Raw genomic sequence first — 21,537 nt, forward strand, 5'->3', positions numbered from 1 at the left:
GTGATGAGAACCTGCATTCAACACTAGGAAAATAAAGTCTTGTTATTCTACCAGTTTTACTGCTTAACTACTTTTACTGGTTCCACTTTTGCATAACGTTGTTACGAATATAATTTTTAAGGCTGCTACGTGAGAGAGGGATGCGAATGTAGTCCAAATCAGTGTCCTTAGCCTCAAAGTCGTCTTTTTCATTTCCTAGTATGCCAGTATAGCCAGGAACAAATATAGAAGTTATCTTATTTACATGGTTTTTAATATGGTGCTGGATATATGCGATTTTATTGCTATTGCAATTGGGATTTAATAGAGCTTTTAGGACAGACAGAGAATCACTGTAAATGTTGATAGACAGAGTTTCGTTTGGTAGTGAAGTGGCCCACTGAACAGCTTGGTAGTCGGCATCTTCTTCAGCTTAATAGATGGAGGTATGTTGGAGGTATCTGTACCTTCTAACATATTTTTGGCAAAATATGTCAGTTTGGATGAAGATACAGATAATTGAGCCGAAAAGAAGTGAACTTTTGGACCCATCTGTGAAGATATTAATGTCTGCGTGATTATCCATGGAGGAAGCAGATGACACCAAATAACCTTGTTCACAGGATGATGATCAGAGATAGTAGGGTAATTGCAATGTGGTAGCGTATGAACAGCCGTAGATAGGAGTAGAGATTGTTGTTGAGCCTTGACGTTTGTAGTTCTGATGTAGTAGTTTAGAACCTTTTCTACGATACATAGTGGCAAAGGAATAAGCTCCGCTAGTATCAGAGAGGCATTAGTAAAAACTGTTCTGCCGCACTTTGAAATTCTGATGTCAAACTGGCTTTGAAGAGAGAGTAATTTACTTGCTACTGAACTTTTATTAGTTACATGATCACAGCCAGAGGCCGCGTAAAGTAGCATTGGTTGTATTGCCCCATTATATAGAGTTTTATAAGCTTTATTATTTAGTCCCCAAGTGCACCTAACACATTTTAGCAGCATGTAGTTTATTTTCTTGGCCTTAGCCAAGATGTAATCAATATGGCAACGGAATATAGTTTCTTTCTATTCTCTCTTGTTTTATCTTGTATGATGTTTCTTTTACACATGCTCAAGCTAGTCGATCTGACAAAGTTTTTTGCGTCTTTTGCGAACATTAAAATTAATATAAAAACAATTATAATGACGTTGATTAATGATGATGATAATAATAATAATATTGTTAATAATTAAAAAATAAAGTTCTTAAAATAAATTGTTCATTCGAATTCATTAAATTTTTATATTTTAAAATGTGTTCACATAAAGTCTTTTATAAATATTAGTACATATTAATTAACTAGTTAATAATTATATATTTTGGACCTAATGTGTTTAGGGTTTCATTAAAAACATTTTTTTGGTTAATTTAAAATCTTTCTATAAAATCATGCCAAAATATTACGTAAGATAGGAAGGGGAGGGGGGATAAAAAGAAAATATTACTTTTTCTTACACAGGGGTGGGTGGGGGTCTAGAATGGCCGAAATCGCCCTTACGTAATTTATGGACGGCCCCTAAGTATGATCAATTATGAGTTGTCATAATAAAATAAAAAAAATTTAAATTCTCATTGTTATTTAATGTAGTTTATAAATATTATTTTTGAATAAATATATTATGGTAGCACTTTATCATAGAATAAATTATGTGTTTTTTTTCCTAAATTGCAATTTTTTTTAAATAAAATTTAAAAAATTCTCTCTAGATCATAATTAAATTTTATTAGACCTTTTAGATCTAATTAATAAATATAAAAGTATTAGCTGAATAGTCAAGACTTGAGTGAAGGTAATTCAAATTAGATTTTACAGCTGTCCCTTGATAATCCAACAGGTATGGGACCAAAGAGGTGTCGGATTACCAAAAGTGTCCGGATTACTGAAAATGATTACATATTTGGCATTGTTTTGCTAGCAGTAGCCTATAATATTCCCTACTCCAACTGTTTGAACAGAACTGCTCACAGAAAGCACACGAAATGTGTGTCATCGTGTAAGAATTGGGTGGGGAGATTTACATCATGACATGCTTCTGTGCAAGCAGACACGTAATGGGGACGGGTATCTTGACGGGAGGTGCGTCGGACTACTGAGCATGTCGGATTACAAAACGTCGGACTATCAAGGGACAGCTGTACTTTTAAATTAGAAGTAAAATCTAAAAATTAAAAGTAAATTCCTAGAATATACTTTTAAACTTTCAATTTTTTTTTAATATAATACAAATACAGATAGAATAATAATTAATTTTATTTCATTCAGTTTGTATTCGATAAGTACTTGAACAGTTTTGGAAGATATCAAGATAGCAAAGGACATAAGATTAAAAGAAAAATCATCTTGTGAACACTGATAATCATCTAATAAATATAAGATAAAATATCTAAACAATTCTAGCAATTTAGGAATTATTTGTTATAGTGGTGATGATTGTTAATAGGAAAAAAAAGAAAGATTAGAAATAACAATTCCTATTTTATTTTTTATAACAATTGTACATTAGAATTTTCTTTATAGGATTACAGGTTTAACATCAATTGTGTGGTTTAATCAATCAATTTATTGTTTTAGTATTTTGCCTTTTTTTATTTATTGAAAAGAAGTTAAGAATATTTATTTTATTTATGAAATTTCCAGGATTTTATTTTTTAATATTTGATAAGTGTCTAATTTGTATGATGACTCTAATTTCTATAATGTTTTAACTGTTTTCTTTTCTCCAGTCAGTCAATTTTTATCTTAATCCACATGGAGTTTATGGTATATATATTAATAAGATCTATGCTATTATAGGAATAGTTTTCATCTTTCCTACCAAATTACTTAGTAATTATTTAGCCATAATAGTCCAATAAAGAAATCTGTTTTGTTGTTTGATAACATTACTGCTGTGCAGACTTATAGTCTGCCTGAAAACACTAGTTATTAGAGACTGTTATGTATATTTATAATATAGCTAATATGTGTATGTGCATTAAACTTTATTCTTGTATATAAAAGTACATACTACAGTGTGGTGATGGATAACATGTCAAATGATTATGAAATATCTTGCAGTAATATTTATAGAGAAATATCTATTAATATCTATACAAGTGTATATAATTTCAGTATTATCTGTGCCTAGTTCATATTTTATATACTTCTAATATATATAAATATATGATGTATGTGTGTACATCACAATTCACTTGACTCAAAAAATCAAAATTCTAATTAAAGCATTCCATAATACAATTGTCTATTAAGTTATAATACTACATTATAAAGTTTTATTGCTCCATTAGGAATATTAAAATTTTCACTAGAGTAAAATAATTGGGCATTATATACAACGTGACTTTGTCAGGTAAAAATATACAGCATTATTATCCAAAATTATAAAAATTACATGAAATAGTTTTATTTAACAGTTTACTTTGAATATTAGAAGTAAAAAGTTTCTGATAAACAAACTCTTTGTCATCGTTAATAATCATATTCTCATAAAATTAAATAACTTTTTGAAATAGATTATCAGGAAGATAAAGGAAATGCATCAATTTGCGAGATGATTATAGTATTATAAAGAGATTATGAAGACTTTGGACTTCAGTCTGTAGTTCGCAATAAGTTGTTTGTATGTTGTAGTTGATGAAATATTTATTGTTACTGACATTCATTCTACTGCTATCTTAATTTTATATTTTTATGTAGGATTTTGTATAAACCTATTTCAAATCTTTATTATTTTAAATTAATTTCTATACTGTTTTATTTTGTTTTGGAAAAGTTTATTTTGATTTAAAGACATACAAATTAAATTATTTTGTTTATTATATAGGCGTGTATTTAATATCCTAGAAATATGCACAAATTTCAATAGCATTTTTCAGTAATTTTATTGGGAAATCTTATACAATTAAACATTTCTTTATAATGGGAGTTCCATGGCATAAAGTATATATAGTATCATTTCAAGGGTAGAACAAGAAGTTGAAAGAAGAATGGGGAGTGATCAAAAGAGGAGGAAACTGATTGAAAGTACAGGAAATAATTGGAGGAAGAAGCCATGAGAAACATTGAACAAATGCTTAGAAAATTGGTAAGAAAGTTAAGAATTTAACATAAACATGTTTGCCAGATTCTGAAAGAGTTTAAGTGACTAAAGATGTAAACACTGCTCCAAAATACAAAAAGAAACAACTTGCTACTAAAAAATACTTTTCTGCAAAGTAGCATGATTGAGTCTTGAAGGCATCAAACAATCTTGATATGATTATGAACAATGAGTCCTTTTTGACTTTTCTTTTTGACAGAAGTAAATGTGCAGTTATCAATCACTGTTACATCAAAGAATGGCTGGATGTGAATCCTGAAGTCAAATTTGAACAATACTCTAAGTTTTTGCTGAAGCTTCTGGTTTGGCTGGCAATCAGTCCAAAGGAATGCTCACAGACCTTCTTTTCCTATTCATGGCTCTCCGTCATTAAAGAAGTGTATGGCAATGAATGTATTCAGAAGAGACCAGTACCCTTCCTAAAGAAATACTATCCTGACTAAGGATGTGTTCTAGTGAGATATGTCCACTACCCATTATGCTCACAATGCAGTTACCAAGTTGGACCACTAAGGAATTTGATGCATCTTTTGTCAAGCCGAGTGTATATAACTGTTAGTAATAAGAATCCATTGTAGTTACATGTGTATAGATATAAAAAGTAACTGTTATTTATTATTCACTAAAAATAATTTTGTAGTTTCCATGAAGATTTAATAGATTTAATACATATTTAGGATGACATTTACATGTATAAACATTTCTATATTTAAAAAACTCATTTCAGTTTTCATTTATTCAAAAATATATGTTAAAAGGAATATAATTAATAAATCTTTAGACTTTTAGATTTTTACATTACCTTTATTGTATCATTTTACTGTGTTAGATTATTTATTGTGTCGTATTCTATTTTATTTTAATGGGATTTCTTGTTTTGTTTAGTGGGGTGATATGTATAGCCTTAGAGATTTTTACATGTAATCAATTAAAAATAAATAAATTTTTATATAATAATTATTCTTTCAGAGTTGCCTTAATTGAAATAGCTCAATACTTTAAACAAGTATGTATAATTTGGAGAGGTAAAGCAACGGAAACGTTAACGATCGGAACGACGGCAAACAGAAGAATATCTACTCAAACGTCAGATGAAAACAAAATAGTTCAGTCCTCGTCTGTCCGCAGCAGGAGAAAAGGCATCATCAGCAATTCTTCTTTCTCTTCTTCAACAGACTCTACTACCAAACCAGCCAAAACAGTGAGATATAGTTTTTTATCTTTTATTAAAAGTTGTTATATAATAACAAATAGTAATATTTTATTTATTTATTAAAATTTGGAGTTAAAATTTATTATTACAATCAATATTTTACATTAATTGAGATTTTTGACTGATTTTTTAACAAATAATAAGAAATCATGCTTATTAAATTTAGTTAAAATTTATATCAACTAACATTTTATCTAGTTACGTAGCCATTGTAAGGTTTTGAAACATAAAATATTAAATAGATGAAACAAAACTTAGTTTTGAATATAGCATTAAATATATAATCTGTTAACTTTTGTTTGTTTCTATTTAATGTTCCAAGACTTTACAATAGTGACATAATTAGCTGAAAATATTACTTATTAAATCTTTTAACTGGTTTAATGAGGTGTGGATTGTTAATTTAACAGCATGAATTTTAATATACCATTAAAAGCATTAAACGCAAAGCATTAAACGCAAAGCATTAAACGCAAATTAATGGAAACATTTAATAAGAGTTATAAACTCTTCTGTTTGCTTGCTGTAATAAGCAATCTGCTTTTATTTTGACATGATGATGCTGAAATTTCTTCAATTTGAAGATTACAAATAAATTTCTAAATAAAGCAATAGTAAAAAAAAGATTTTTAAAATTTGAATTGAAATGCTTATCAGCATTAAATATTATTACAGTTTTTATTTCATTTTCAGATGCACTGTAATTCTTTAAAATATAATAAATTGTTATGAATTTTCTCTAAAATGTAAAAAGCAAACATCTGTTTTTAATGTTCTTTCTCTTATAAAATTCTGAAAATCATTAGGAATATTAAAATTAAGTTAATTTTGTAAAACTAAAAATTTGTTTTGAAGGAAAAAAAATTTTTCTTTTTGTAAAAATGAAAATTTTGTTTAATATATATATTGAACAAGTAGAATTTAATCTTTTTTTAAGTGTTTGAGAAATCAGTTGTAATTATTTATCACAAAACAATGCTGTTGTGTATTTTGAAAGTTTAAGTGATAAGGATAAGAACTTTTGTATTTTGATAAAGAAATAAATGATTTTACTTGATAAAGTGTTTATTTTTCAATAGCTAGACAAAAGCATAAATTGTTTATATATATTATACACATATACATATACATAGCAAAAAGAGTGCCTTAAATACTCAGGCTATATACTTCCAGATGATTCTAAATTGAAGAGCTCATTTTTAAAGTGATGTATCTCCAGAAAATACAAATTTTAAATGATCGCCTTAAATCAGTTATTTCTCACAGCGGTGCCACAAAATGTTATAAAATTTTTATAATAGAATTTAATGTATTTGCTGGAATTTGACATAGAGCACCTTGGGAAAATCTGTATTTAGCAAAGGTACTTAGAATCAAAAATGTTTGGGAACCACTGCTTTAAATATTAAGGTAAAAACTTAATTATTGGTACAGAGCTTTATTTTTATATTCTAGTTCCAAAAGAAAGAAAATAAAAACTTAATGATTACAGAAATTTATCAATGAAAATCGTATTTTAATTGTTCTGTCACAGTACCTATTTAGAATCAATCACTTTCTAAACAAGAAAACGCTTTTTGTAAAATGTCATTGCAGTAAAATGTTATTACCAGTTTATTTAAAAGTTTTCGCACATCATCTATTTTTCCAGCTTAAGTTTATTCCCCAATGAAAACAAATCAACTAATAGACATGACCATTTTTTTACCTCTTTTTGACGTTGTAATCGTGCACATCCCCGATCTATCAGAATAGTGCTGTTTGCAACAAACATATTTAGATTTTATTCTGATTATTTTCATTTCAGATACTTTAAAATCCATTTTTGATTTAATGTGTGAATAAATTGCAATTTGCCAGTCTTTACCAAGAACATATACTGTATTTGTTGTAAATGATCAAAAATTTTATTGTGGTCTGGTAAAAGAAGCAGTTCTTATTTTTCTTAACATTTTTTCCACCCTTCCAAAGGCCCTATCTATGGGACCTCGCACTGGATATGTAATCTCAAAAATTACGCTATATATATCTTAATGTTTATTTAGCACTGCTGCTAATGTGTAATTTTTGTTTCGTGCATTGCATCCATCACAAAACAAATTCATTTTCCTTACAAAAATTTCTACAAAAAAATACATGACCTCTTTCTAGCATATTGACTGAATACCTTTTGAACTTCTTCAGAAAATGTGGCCATTATTAAAGAAAAATTAACAAAACTATCAAACACAATAGCACTTGTACTTCAGAAAGTAGTTATTACTGTGAAATAGTCATGTGACCAAAATACATTTTGTAATTGGCTGTATGGAAATGCGACAGTTTGGAAATAAATACAAAATGAAAAACATCACATTTGAAAAGAAAACCAATTTTTTGATACATTTTTCAACAGAAAAAAACACTCGTTTTGGAAAAAATATATTGTAGCACTATAGAGAAGCATATTACCAATGTGTTGGTGCCATGAACTAAAAAAAAAATAAAAAATGGAGATACATCACTTTGAAAATAAGCTCTTTGATTATTTAATAAATTATTTAAATCATAATTATTAATTTAGATAAGAGATGATGCCTAACATCTACCTTTAGTAGCAAATTACTTAGTATTAATTATTAAAATTAGCGGATTTATAGCCCGAGTATTTAAGGCAAACGTTTGGCTATATATCTTTTTGTATGTGCAAGATTTCTGGCAAAGTATGTTTTTTAATAACAAAATAATTTTATCTAAAAGTATTTAAGTTAATGTACAGGTACGTAAATTTAAAAATACTGTTTGTGCACATTTTGTTAAATTATTAATCTTCAGCATTGTTAGGTATCACCTCTAAATTACATAATGCTATTTTTATACATTTTAAGAAACAAAATTTTACTAATTTACTTCCACTTTTAATAAGTTTTTTATGTTTAAATGCATATTTTATCAGTAAAATGACTAGATTAATATTAAGATAAAATCTATTATTTATAAATCTCTCACATTTTATTTGCATATTGTTTTTTTCATAAGCCAAACCTATAGTGATTTGAAAATTCAATGGTTTTATTTCATTTTTAAAATTTGGTTATTTTAAAGCCATGTGATTAATTGATTTATTTTGAAAAACATGAAAATTATGTAGAGATATTCTTATAAGTTTACTGTAAATGAAATTGAATTAATTAATGATTAAGCGTATATTTTATATTCACAAAAATATCTTTGAAAATATTTTTGTGTAAAATGTAGCAACTTTAACAAACTATTAACTTCTTTTGGAAAATAAATACAGATAAATCTCAAAGTACAGAAGTATGCAGTTATTTACGAATACTGTATATGATAAATTCATAAATTTTGCCGTTTAGCATTATAGTTGATAGTAAATTTACAGTTTTATTATTTACTTACAAACATTATTCTTTATCTTTCCTTTTTTTAGTATAAGATGTCTTTATTTATGAATTCTTCGATCATATGAAATTATAACATATTCTTTATTACTTCTTCAATTAACAAAAAACCTCTTTTAATTAATTAATGATACATTTTTATGAATTTCAGTCAGACACAATAGAAATTGTATTTGTGACAATTATTATTTTTTTTTTTGTATGATATTACTGTTTAATTAACAATAAGAAAAAAAATTAATAATTTCATAATTTAGAAAGAAAGATTTAATTTAATAAACATTTTCAAACTGTTTAATCTGTTTGTTATGTGACGTGAAGATGACCTGGTATAGAGATCGTTCAGTTAATGACCTGATAATGTTCGGTTAATTAAATATTTTTTGCTAAATTATTAGATGGGATAAAAAATGTTTTTCTTCTTTAATGATTGTTTCTTTTATGATATAATGGCTATTTCATAAATGGGCCATCAAGAAACTTAGAAGCCCATAGTGATTCCTACCCCTTTAAAATTAATGCTAGTTCTACTAACAGAAAATAAAATCTTTAAGACTGCTTTTTATTAATGAAGAAACATTCTACATATTTCTCATGGCTCATACAAGCTCTCAACAGCCCTTTCATTGATAAGATCACATATAATACAATGAAGAAACATGACCTGACACAAAATATTTTTTTTATTTTTGATTATTTATGATTAAAATGGAATATTTTTACTTTCCCAAATGAATCAGAGTGAAATTTTGACCCATTTTGCATTTCTTGATGTTTTTAAGTTTACTCATTCCAAAAAATCAGTGTGTCAAATTTTGTATGTATGTATGCATGTGTTGGCTTGTATTTTGCTTTATATCTCAGGAACACATGAACAAAAAGTTTTGTAAATGGGGCATTGATGCTATTACGTTTTGGAGATTCTAAGTCAAAGGAGAGATCATATCTCAGGTGGAGTCAGACTTAATGAAAATATTACTCAATATCAGAATTTACACTGTTTTTTTAAAAACTTGCTCCACTCTGAAAAATAAGGCTTTTTTTTTTGCCTTTTTTTAAACTTTAATTTTCAATTATAATTTAATTTTTGATCATCTTACTGGTCCCCTTATCTTCCTGTTCAAGTTTTATGAACTTTTCATCATTATTCCATTTTTTAGATTAAACCAAAACTATCCGACATATAATAAATGTTTAAAAAAATCAATATTTTTCAAATATAAATTGCTAATATTTATAATTTTGAAGTTTAATTATAATTAATATATTAAAATGCTATTATTTTTTAATATAAGTATTTAAACTTTTGTGATGTTCAAGTTATTCTATTTTTATTTATTTAATATTTTCAATTTATTTTAAAATATCTCATGTTATTATATGTATGTTATTAGCAAATTTTATTTGAACAGATGTGACTATTTATAGACGTAGCTGAACATTTATTAATAATTAATGATCGCTAATGCACAATGCGATCTACTTTTAATTACTAATAAGTAGTTTTTTTTGACTGTGAATGTGAGATGCTTTGATTTTAAGATAAATTTATATTTTTTGATAAGTGAAAAATCAGTTGTTGTTGAGACTGATGCATACTGGCATGAACTCGTACTACTGTCTACAGATAAAAACTAGAATTTTTATTATTTTTTTGAGATTTTATATATTTCAAATATTATTTTGAAGTGTTTTATAGAAATTATCAAATGTAAAATTAGAATAAAAACTATAAACTCTTTATTTTGTAGGTAAGATGGAAAGATACTCAACCCGGTATGTCTCCGTCTAATCCAATGGATAGTTTGCCAAAAAACAATTTAAAAAATGGCTATAACAACATCATTAATTTTACAAATAGAGTAAGATATTTGAAATATAATTGTTTTAAATAATTTTAAATATTTTGCAATATATAATTTAAAATTTTTTTTCTAGTTTTCTAATGATACATTACCTTCATCTGCATCTGTTAATATGCTTTTCACTCCTGAAAACAAGTAAGTATTTAATAATAATAATAAAAAGTATCTTAATATTTTAAATACAATTTATAGAATATACTTTTCTTAATTTAAATCAATAAATTAATAATTTATAAAAAAATTTTTGCTTAGTAACCGAAGCTTTTTGGCCCGCACCTACCACTATGCCAAGTATATCTTGAATAGGAAATCAAATTACGTTTATGCTGATGTATCTAAAAATGTTCTAGAATGTCCAAGGTATACATTAATGAAAAATATAATATATATTTTATGATTAAAAATGTGTGTTACTTGTAATTCATTGGAAATTATTTTTGAAAGTTAAAGTAATTACTATAATACAATGTCACTTCATGCCAATGCTTATTATACGATTATAATACTTACGTGTTGTGGTGTTACAGGAGTGGAGTCTTGGAGAATGAACTCGTCTGACTTTAGAAAATGAACTCATTTTCTAAAGTAAGTGTTATAATCGTATAAAAAAAATAATAATTACTAAAATGATAATTTAAGAATTTTAAATTATGTATTTCTGCATTATTTATAGAGTTAATGTAAACAGGACTGATAAAAAGTAACTAGATTGACTTTTTAATTCAGAATTGGATGATTTTACAGGTTCTGAACATTTTTTTTGAAATAATGTTATATTCAATATACAGTATTTTTTTACCTTGCAAAAACATTTGAAAGACAGATAACATTATTTTTAGTGTTAGTCTTGGCATTTTTCACTTTATCTGAATAGAACTTTTACAGAGAAACCTGAAGATTACAACATTTGGAATGTTTAGAAATCACACAGCACTAGTGACATACCAGCAAAATCATATCAATTTAAATCTGTGCTGCCATTGCATCAACAGTAACATGTGACCATGCATTGTCTTGGAGCTCTGCTCTTGACCCAGTTACGTCTTTTCTTCCTCATGGTGCTGTGCAAAGGAGTTTTCAATGAGTTTATGCATAGTAGTCACTGTTACCTGTGTGTCTGTGGGCAATGTAGTGCTGTACTCATTAGTTCTCATATTTTCATAATTGAATGTTGTAAAATTTTTAAAATACAGTCAAACCTCCAATAAAGGCCACCTCCCAACACTGGTCACCTCTGAATAGCATTTTTTTTTTTAATGAACATTGAACAAATATGCATGCAAAATAACTTTTAAACAATGGCTACTTCCAACAACAATTGTTTTATATGTTCCTGTCAGTAGTTTTTTTTTCAGAGGTTTGCTAACTAGCTGTGAGGGACAGAGCCGACTGTACCTCCAATCTGAGAATACAATCTGGTAGTGTCCAGAAAAATGAACTTCCCAACTACCTCTTTAAGTTTCTGAGAATATTTATTTAAATGTAACTAACCATTTTCGGCCTGAGGATGGCCTATTGAATAGGCTGAAAATGTTAGTTATATTTAAATAAATATTCTCAGCAACTTAAGGTATAGTTGGGTGGTCTATTAATTATTTTCTGAGTTTCCTCAGGGCGGCAAGCATGTACATTAACTGCTTCAGTTTTACAGCCATATTATAGATTCAATAATAAATGAAAAATTCTATAATAGGAAATTTTATTGTTTAATAAACTGTTTGTGTAAATATTTTTGAATTTTCATTTTTAATGTTGTGTTGTCAGATGTAACAATTTATTTTGCAATTTATAGTTATCAATCTTGTAAGGAGAATTAAAATTTGATATATAATAAAGTTTATTTTTATTTCCAGAGTAAAAGATGCCATTAATCAGGCAACTATTGAAGAAATGTCAGGTAGTTACTCTTAATATTTAGATATACGTAATATGTATTTTGGACATAATGTACTGTACTTTAAATATTGAGCAAGATAGAATTATTAATTTTCCGTAATTTAATTTCAGAAAATGACTTAGATCATGAAGAAATGGAACCAATACATCAGAAGCATCAACATCGAGCAGTCGAATTACTTGATCGTATGAAATCGTGCATGTCTTCAATATTGTTGAAGTGAGTTATGTTTGGTTAAAAGACAGATAAGATTTTCATTTAAATGAAATATGTATAAAATTTAATATTTATTATTAAAGAACAATATGTTTTTTAACAAGTTCAATATGATTATTCTAACATGTAATATATTAAAATTTGTTTATTTAATTATTAATTGTATATCATTACCGCAATATGTCTAAAGTCTAAATGAGCCACTAAAAAATAATAATTTCTACTGCAGAAAGTGATAAGATGAAATATATTGTCAATTATAAAAATACTTTTACTTTATTAAATTTACAGAATTGCAAGTTGGGTCATGTTTAAATTATTATCGCGCATGTTTAACGGACTTAACGTCAATAAGAGACAAATCGAAAATTTAAAAAGATTCAATCAAGTAAGTTACAATTAGTTATTGTATGGCTTAAACTTAAAATGTGTTATAAAAAACTTTTTTTTTTAATTAGCAAAACATTCCTATCGTATACATTCCATTGCATCGAAGTCATCTCGATTACATTCTTGTAACTTATGTTCTGTACATGAACGATATGAGAGCTCCTCTTGTCGCTGCAGGAGATAATCTGTTTATTCCGTTTTTTGGGTATTGTTTTGTATAATTAAAATATTTTATAAATATATAATTTAATTGATTTTGAATTAACCTATGATATATTGTTTCAGAATGCTTATGAAAGGATTAGGTGCATTTTTCATTAAAAGAAAGTTGGATGCGCAAAAAGGAAGAAAGGATCATGTTTATCGTGCAGTTTTACAAACAGTATGTAATTACTTAAATGCTTAAACTTAAATTATACACAATAGAAATAATACTTGACGTAATAATAACAATATTTTAATGAAAATGAAATGCAGTAATAAGTTTTGACCTAAACTTATAACAATTACAAATGACAAACCTTGAAGTCATTTGTGGTTATTAAGTTTGGATTTGAGGCATATTAGTAGCCAATAGAAAATTAACACAGTAAATTATTGTTCGTTATACTGGTGGAGGCCAAATGTACTTAGATCTAAAAGGTCCATTGTGCACCCCACAGGAAATTACTCAAGAAGTCTAACTCTGATTTCTTTAAAAAGACAGTAGACTTCTGAAGGAAAGTTGAGGGATGTCTCTAGGGCTCAAGAAAGGAGAACCCAGATGGACAAGTATACCACAGCAAAGATTTGTACACTCACAAATTAAATCAGACTTTTTCATATCTCCTCAGATATGAAAAAGTGGCAAAAATCTGAGGAGAAAAAGTTTCAGTCAGCAAAGATGTTTATGAAAGTGACCAAAACCAGTCAGAAAACTAACCAAAAAGAAAATATGAATCCTATGAAAAGACAAGAAATGTTTAGTTTACACAAACTGGGCAGAAATGTCTTACTCTGCTTTAAAAGTTCAGCTTTAGAAAAAGTATTATAGGAAATACCAAAAGCTGGTTCAGGTAACACAAAAGAATGTAAAATTTTGTTTGGCCAATGAATCAGCACTTACATTGCTAGCAATATCCTTGTGTCTTGCACCTACAAGAGAAACAATTCATTAGTATGTTCAAGCCTGTACTTAGTAAACTGGCTACTCAAAATAAAGTAGCCAGCTTACTGAGGTTGCAAACGGCACTTTCAAACAAATACTAAAGTAACCTTACAAGGAATCAAGTGCGTTTATGACAGCCTGATTGTCAGAAACAAATTAAATAGTTGAATTAGGAAATTATTGAATTCCGTAATCCTCTGTCTGCAAGTGTGTAGAAATGCTACTAGTAATTCAGTGATCCAAAACTTACGGTTTAATTATGTTATAATTAATTATTTTGATTGATTACATACATAACTAGGTGCATTTCAGGCCGACTTACGTTCTATGGTCTCTCGTCAGTAATTTTATTGAATCAACCGTCTCCTTAAAAACAAAAGTATGCGAACATGATATGGAACATATTTTGTACCAGTACATTCAGTAAATGATAAGGATTGGTACAGTACATTAGATTATGGATGTTTTGTGCTATTGTAATAGGCTGTAGTCTTAAAAAGTGAACTTTGTGTAAAAATTCACTTTCAAAGAGCTTAAAAGTGAAGTTGTGTTAAATTGTAACCATCAGGAAATTAGATAGTGTTATTAAAATAAGAACTTTAAGTAAAATAGTGCAAACACACTAAATAATAGCTAGCACCTTTCTTGAAAAACAGTGGGACAAAAATGTCCCTACTATACTGCCCCCACAAATGCTACGTAGCATCTGTGCCATTATCAGTTTTGGGTCCAAAGTGAGTGGTAAAGGAGACCAAGATAATACCCATTGAACATAAACCAAAGTAACATGCTATTGGAACCATCATAAAAGTTTTCCTTTATTATGTTCCTCAGTAGAGCCAAATTTCTGTTAGCAAATCTGAATTATTTGACTGAAGAAGAAAATTGTGTTTTTTTACTGCAGAGAAGGGGGTTCAGAAAAACTCTTTAGAGCTTTCCTGGGAGTAATGAGTACAATAGCAGTTTTTTCAAGACTGATGCTCAAGCTATTATGCCTGCACCAGTTCTGCATACATGTCAGGCCTCTGAAGGAGGTCTGACAGTGTACCAGGAAATTCCCCTGTGCAAAGCAGAACAATACCCTGGATATACAATCAAAACCATTAAGGTCCTTCAGAAGATTATCTGCAATGAAACATCACAACAAGAATGAAAGAATACTACCTTGAGGGCAGCCTTGCACGATAACTTTATGGTAGAAAAATATAGATGCAATGCTAAATTCTAAGTTGCAAATCATGCTTTATTATTAAGTGCTATCAAAAGTGCATTACACAGATAATATCTGTATTATTTTTATTAAAAATATACTATCTTTAAGCTGAAAATAACAATTATTAGTAATCAAGATATGATGATAACCTTGAATTTTTATATAGTATATGTTGGAGAATCTCCGCTCTGGACACAGCTTAGAATTTTTCATAGAAGGCGGAAGATCTAGAAGTGGAAAATCTTGCATGCCAAAAGCAGGATTGCTATCTGTTGTTGTGGATTCTGTTTTAGAAGGTAAAATAATTTCATTTAGTTATAATTTATTTATATTTTATAATCATATATTCTTAATTTGCATTTATAAAAGTAATTTTAATACATTTTTTTTTTTTCAGGTATTACCACTGATGCATACATTGTTCCTGTTGCAATTAGCTATGAAAAAATTGTTGATGGAAATTTTGTATCTGAACAGTTGGTAAATTTTGCTTTTTAACTTCTAGACAAGATATTGATTTCATGTTGTAGATCAGTGACGTGTGGTGAGATTTGATGATAGGGAAGTTGTGCTGGCCCTGGATAGAATCATTGGAAGCGTTATACGATATTTTATTGTGTAGCATCCATGACTACAAGGCTGGTACTTTGTAAAGCACATGCATGAATGCTTGTAATCTGGCTGCTTTACACCATTCAAATATTTTTGCCTTTGATATATTTTCCCATTATTGACGATACAGCACTTCCATTGGGAATATGCATATATGCAATAGCAATAACAATCTTATCATTTACTTTTATATGTAGTATTGAAATTTGTAATAAGATACATAATGCGGTTATAATAAAATATTAATTTTAATTAATTCAAAGTATGTTAAAATATGAAAAAATCACAATATGTATTTATATTTTAGAAAATATATGGGATGCAGTGCTTTCACAGCTTCCATGGATGGCATGTCACTGTTGTATAATATATATACATACAATATGTACTAATATTTATATCAATTGAATTGTCCTTCAGTTGATGTAAATATTAAGTTTAATAATTTTTTTTCTATACTTCTGACTTAAATAAAACAAAATAGTAATTTTTGTTGCCATTATTAAGCTGATATTGCAATATATTTGTGTTCATTACTGTCCAAAGTCCATTAAATTCAATTTAGCAGACTTTTGACAATAGCAGACAATCCTTCCTCCAGTTATTTTGTTAAATCAAGGATCTAGTGTATTATTACAAATTAAATCTTATTTATTAACTTCAAATATTATTTAATAATATAAAATATACTTTTAGGGAAGACCTAAAGTGATGGAAAGTTTCACTTCAGCTGTGAAGGCAATATGGAGGACTCTTCATTCAAAATTTGGAAAAGCTCATATTGAATTTTGTGAACCATTTTCTTTGAAGGTAATTTTTTTGGTATATTTTAATTGATTAAATTATTATGAAGAAACTTGAAATTCATGTATAAATGATAAATGCCAATTGATCTATTGTATTATTTAGGTATAATAGTTAATTTATAAGTAATTTGAATAGAGATGGTCAGTTAGGATGCTGCTTTGATAGAATTTTAATAATTGTAATAAATTAATATATTATAATTGTGACAATGCTGAAGGGCCTCCCTATACTTCGGCACCACGTGACTGAAGGGTTGACATCGCGTCGGTGTAGATCACAATGACAAGTTTTGTTAGGACTGACACCACTGTGTCTTTACGGACAGACACAGAAATCGTTGTGCTCACGCGAATGATCGTGTATGTGAGTGAACAGATGCCGGATGGAGGGAGAGACAGTGCACCAGAAGTGACTTACGCAGTGACAAGTTAACGTAACAACTATTTAATTGGTAACTATAGGCCATACAATGTTTTGATTTTAATATTCTAGCTTTTAGATACATTTCTACGATTGATAGATATTAGATATATATATGATATTAACGTTTTTGCGATTCCTGAGAGAGAGAGAGAGTTTACAGAAGTTGCACGTGGCGATAAATGCCTTGTATGAAATCTTGATCTGCTGCAAGTCAGTCGGACACAAAAGAAGACAGTTCTGGATGACAGTTCTTATTTCCTCAGTTCTTAGTTAACTAGATATTAGGTGAGGAGGTTATCTGAATATTTTAGCACAGGAAAATCGAGGAACTGGTGATGACTCCCCTACTTTGTTGTTCTGTTCTATATGTTATACTGTTGAAATCAAAATATTAGGTCAAGAGGGGATGAGAAAGTGTCCTTGTCAGGCCTGAGAACTTAACAGATGTTTTTCTCCCAGGTGTGAAAGTTGACAGTTATTTATCAAGTTTATTGTTACCATGTGACGTTATGAATAAATGATATAAACACAGGGAAAGTCTGGATTCGGATCCTCATAATTATTACTCCATTTAACATTATTTTTCTAAAATAAAATATTACAAAGTAGTACAAATTAACATAATTTTAATTTTGATAGCTTTCTGCAGATTAGCATTAATCATTCCTTTTATTTAAGTAGGTTATTGAAAATATTAATTTATAAAGTAAACAATGTTTACATCTTATAAATATTTACTAAAATCCTATCCATTAAAATATGCATAATTTAAATAAAAATACAAAAATAATGCAGCATATTTCTCTTAATATGTGAAAATACAATTAAATGCTAATGGTGTTGATCCTCTTTTATATTTTCCTGGCACTATTGGGACTTTTTAAAGTCCCAATAGTGCCAGGAAAATATTGGGACTTTTTAAAGTGATTTTACATAGTTTTAGTTAGAAGTGTATAAAGGAAAGTCAAGCTTTTCTAATGTATAATGATGATTCTGTGATTTGAGAAAGATGTATTAAAAGACTTCCAGATTATTTTTGATTGTGAAAATTGCATATATTTTAAAATAAAGCTTTTTAATTTGAATTATTAAATATTTGTTATTGTCATAGCAATTAAATTTTATAAAATTTGTGTGTACTAAAGATACCCAGAAACTCTCCCCTAGGAATGAAATCCTTGGTATATAGTATATGTGTACCTTTTGATAAACAATGAACTCCCATATAACACAAATTTGCATAACGTAATAAAAAAATTGTGACTAGTATGCATGCAAAATTCTAATTTTGTCTTTCAGAGGTTTAAGTTTTCTTCTTCAACTTCTAGGTTTAAGTTTAAATTGAATAAAATCAAATGATAATGCATGTTTCAATAATGCAATTTCCTATAACATGAACATATCTATGTGTTGTATGGAACTCCACTGAACGTATGTTTGATATACCAGGGACCAAGAGGAATAATTACCCTTCATAAGATGTGTTTTATTCTTTTATTTTTCTTTGCCTTTTTGAATAATTGTTTTTTAAAGTAACAATACTTTTGTAAGAGTAAATTTATTTAAATAGTTGTTATACTGGAGCTAAACTACAGTATGCATGTAAATATAAACAACCCTACTAACCCGATGCAAAGTAACAACACACCAACGTTGCCATAAATCATCGGGCTATAATTTGGAATAAATAATTATAAATTACAAATGAATTAATAATTTTAATACGAGATGGCACATAACCCCTCCGTCTAGAGCCAAATTCATTTGTAATTTATAATTATTATTTACAAATTATAGCTCAATGATTTATGGCAGTTGTTGGTGTTTTATATGCATATAATGCAATGCCTCATCTAATTCTCTTTTAAGCACTAAATGTGCAGGAGTTGCACTAATTGGGGGACTTCACATATATTAAGACAGTTGGTGTTTTTTTTGTTTTTCACATATATTTATTATTTACTCCCATGAAACTAGTAAGTAGAAACAAACTTGTCTAAGGAGCATGATTTTAGTGAATCAATTTACTGTTATTATGATCTAAATTGCAAGTGTTTGTCTTGAGCCTTGATGTATATAGTATTAATCGTGCTTTACCTATGTCATTTTCTTTATATTCTTGCTGTTATTTACATTAATAGCTCTATTACGTTTTAAAATTCTGTTTAAAAAATAGTTATCTTAATATACACTGGCATATTTGATAAAAGAACTAAACTTGATTTACATCACATTACATAGTTGCATTACACAGATTAAATTTATGTTTTTGTAAAGTATTAACAATAGGGATATATATATATATTATTATTAAGCATTATTACCTGGATATATTTTGTATTTTAATAATCATCTTTTATAGAGAAAGCCAGATTAGAGAAAATCCTAGGAATTTTTCTGGGGAGTGGTCTATCTATATATGTTGGACTCTATTCTCACTACCCAGCCACCTTATTGCAGGCCTGGCTGAAGCCATATGTGGCTTGCTAAAAAGGCCTGTTAGTGTCCCAGGTGGAAAGAGTTAAAAAAAAATTCACTTCATATTTTAATAAATTATATTGATGCAACAGCTAATTTTGATAAGATGTTCCAGCTCAGAAAGAGCTTTAGAGTTCATTTTATTTTTTAAACATTCAAGTTTATTAACTGTTTACAAAATATTTCTAGAATTTAGTTTTAATTATGTATTTATTCTGATTATATGTAAGCAGATTGCATGACTTTGTGAGAAGTACAAAGAATAGTGCATTGATTTTCAACTGGCGTGCTGCAACAATACATTAGGATGCTGTAAAATATAATGCTAAACAGTGCTGTAATATATTCTTAATATTATGATTATAGTTTAGATGTGCATATCTTTGTTGTTTTTATTGGAAATTATCGTAAGCTTAGGAAGATATTAATAGCATTATTCCTAATTAAAACTTTGTGTGCCGTTTGTTTGTTTATTCTGAATATTTATAGCTATGAATTACTTTTTAAATAGCATACATACAAAAATTTTTAACAGGAATTTCTACAATCTGCCGAAAATCTTCCTCCCCTGAAAGCCTATCAGTATTCTGGAGGTCGAAGAAATTCTGTCCAAACTACGATTCGTGAAGTCTCCAGACGCACATCCGTGTATGGAACTGACATAGTTATTGAAGATCAACGACAAACGATAAAAAATTTAGCTGAACAAATCGTATACGGTGAGAAAACTTATTGTTGTTTGTAATTTTAATTTAATCTGAGCATTGTTTGATGAATATTTAATTTTAGATGCTTCGAATTCTGCCGTAATTATGAGTACAAATCTGTTGGCATTTCTTCTACTAACTAAACACAGAAAAGTAAGAAATATAAATTAACCAAAATTTCATTTCTATTGAGAAAAGAAAAATTAAAATACAAGTATTTATTTCATTTTAGGGTGCTACGCTTCAACAGCTTTCGCACAGTATGATGTGGTTACGCGAAGAAATTGCTAAACGAAACAGAACAGTCGGATTTTGTGAAGATAGCTGCGAAGCAATTAAACATTCCTACACTTTATTAGGCAAACAGCTACTTACTTCGGAAATTATTCAAATGGAATGGTCGTCAAACACAGCTGAAAATAATAATGTAAAAATCATATTTTACAAACCAGTAGTGCAGCTACCACATATTTTAGAGCTTCAGTATTATGCAAATTCTGTTATTTCTGCATTTTTGTTGGATAGTGTCATTGGTAAGATATGCTTTTATATTAATTATTTTAAATGTTAACATTAAAAATTAATTACAAAATAAATAAAGTACTAAAAGTTCTTTTGTCAGAACTTGAGAATAGTAGGAATAATACATATGTTACAAATAGATTTTCTGTTTAAAATTAAATATTTATTTTGATAAAAAAAGGGAATTAAACATTTTATTTTCATTTAAAAATAACATAGCTTAAAATAAGTTAAACAGAATTTTCCAAAATAAAATAGATAAAATTATAGATCTCATATTCAGTAAGACTGCATTTACACTGACAACAACAGCAACAAAAACTGATATTTTTATTGTTTATCTTTGTGTAAAATGTTCACGCTAGTCATTATCATTGCTTAGTTGTTTGTCATTCAAAAGTTAGCCAAGGTTTGACATACATCATTGCTTTAATAGTATTGGACAATCAATGTGTACTTCCCACACTTCTGTTCGCACAAGATGGAGGAATGGCTAATCTTGTGTGATGATGAAAGACCAAGGC

At 28.1% G+C, this 21,537-nt stretch overlaps 1 protein-coding gene across 5 annotated transcripts in view; it reads left to right on the plus strand.

Annotated features, from left to right (window-relative positions):
- Positions 1 to 21,537, plus strand: part of LOC111622874 (glycerol-3-phosphate acyltransferase 1, mitochondrial-like) — a 50,620-nt gene that overhangs the window by 24,601 nt on the left and 4,482 nt on the right. For all 5 annotated transcript variants that reach the window (XM_023365310.1, XM_023365309.1, XM_023365313.1 and 2 more), the window contains exons 2-16: positions 5,092 to 5,323; positions 10,488 to 10,598; positions 10,675 to 10,736; positions 10,854 to 10,961; positions 12,455 to 12,498; positions 12,609 to 12,717; positions 13,006 to 13,102; positions 13,173 to 13,309; positions 13,390 to 13,486; positions 15,631 to 15,760; positions 15,862 to 15,944; positions 16,773 to 16,886; positions 20,320 to 20,503; positions 20,574 to 20,644; positions 20,724 to 21,024. In XM_023365310.1, the coding sequence (XP_023221078.1) occupies positions 5,092 to 5,323; positions 10,488 to 10,598; positions 10,675 to 10,736; positions 10,854 to 10,961; positions 12,455 to 12,498; positions 12,609 to 12,717; positions 13,006 to 13,102; positions 13,173 to 13,309; positions 13,390 to 13,486; positions 15,631 to 15,760; positions 15,862 to 15,944; positions 16,773 to 16,886; positions 20,320 to 20,503; positions 20,574 to 20,644; positions 20,724 to 21,024 (1,880 nt within the window). The remainder of the gene's footprint in view (positions 1 to 5,091; positions 5,324 to 10,487; positions 10,599 to 10,674; positions 10,737 to 10,853; positions 10,962 to 12,454; positions 12,499 to 12,608; positions 12,718 to 13,005; positions 13,103 to 13,172; positions 13,310 to 13,389; positions 13,487 to 15,630; positions 15,761 to 15,861; positions 15,945 to 16,772; positions 16,887 to 20,319; positions 20,504 to 20,573; positions 20,645 to 20,723; positions 21,025 to 21,537) is intronic.

This window comes from Centruroides sculpturatus, unplaced genomic scaffold (assembly GCF_000671375.1).
Source record: "Centruroides sculpturatus isolate CEXI.00-Female unplaced genomic scaffold, Cexi_2.0 scaffold290, whole genome shotgun sequence".
NCBI classification, from domain to species: Eukaryota; Metazoa; Arthropoda; class Arachnida; order Scorpiones; family Buthidae; genus Centruroides; species Centruroides sculpturatus.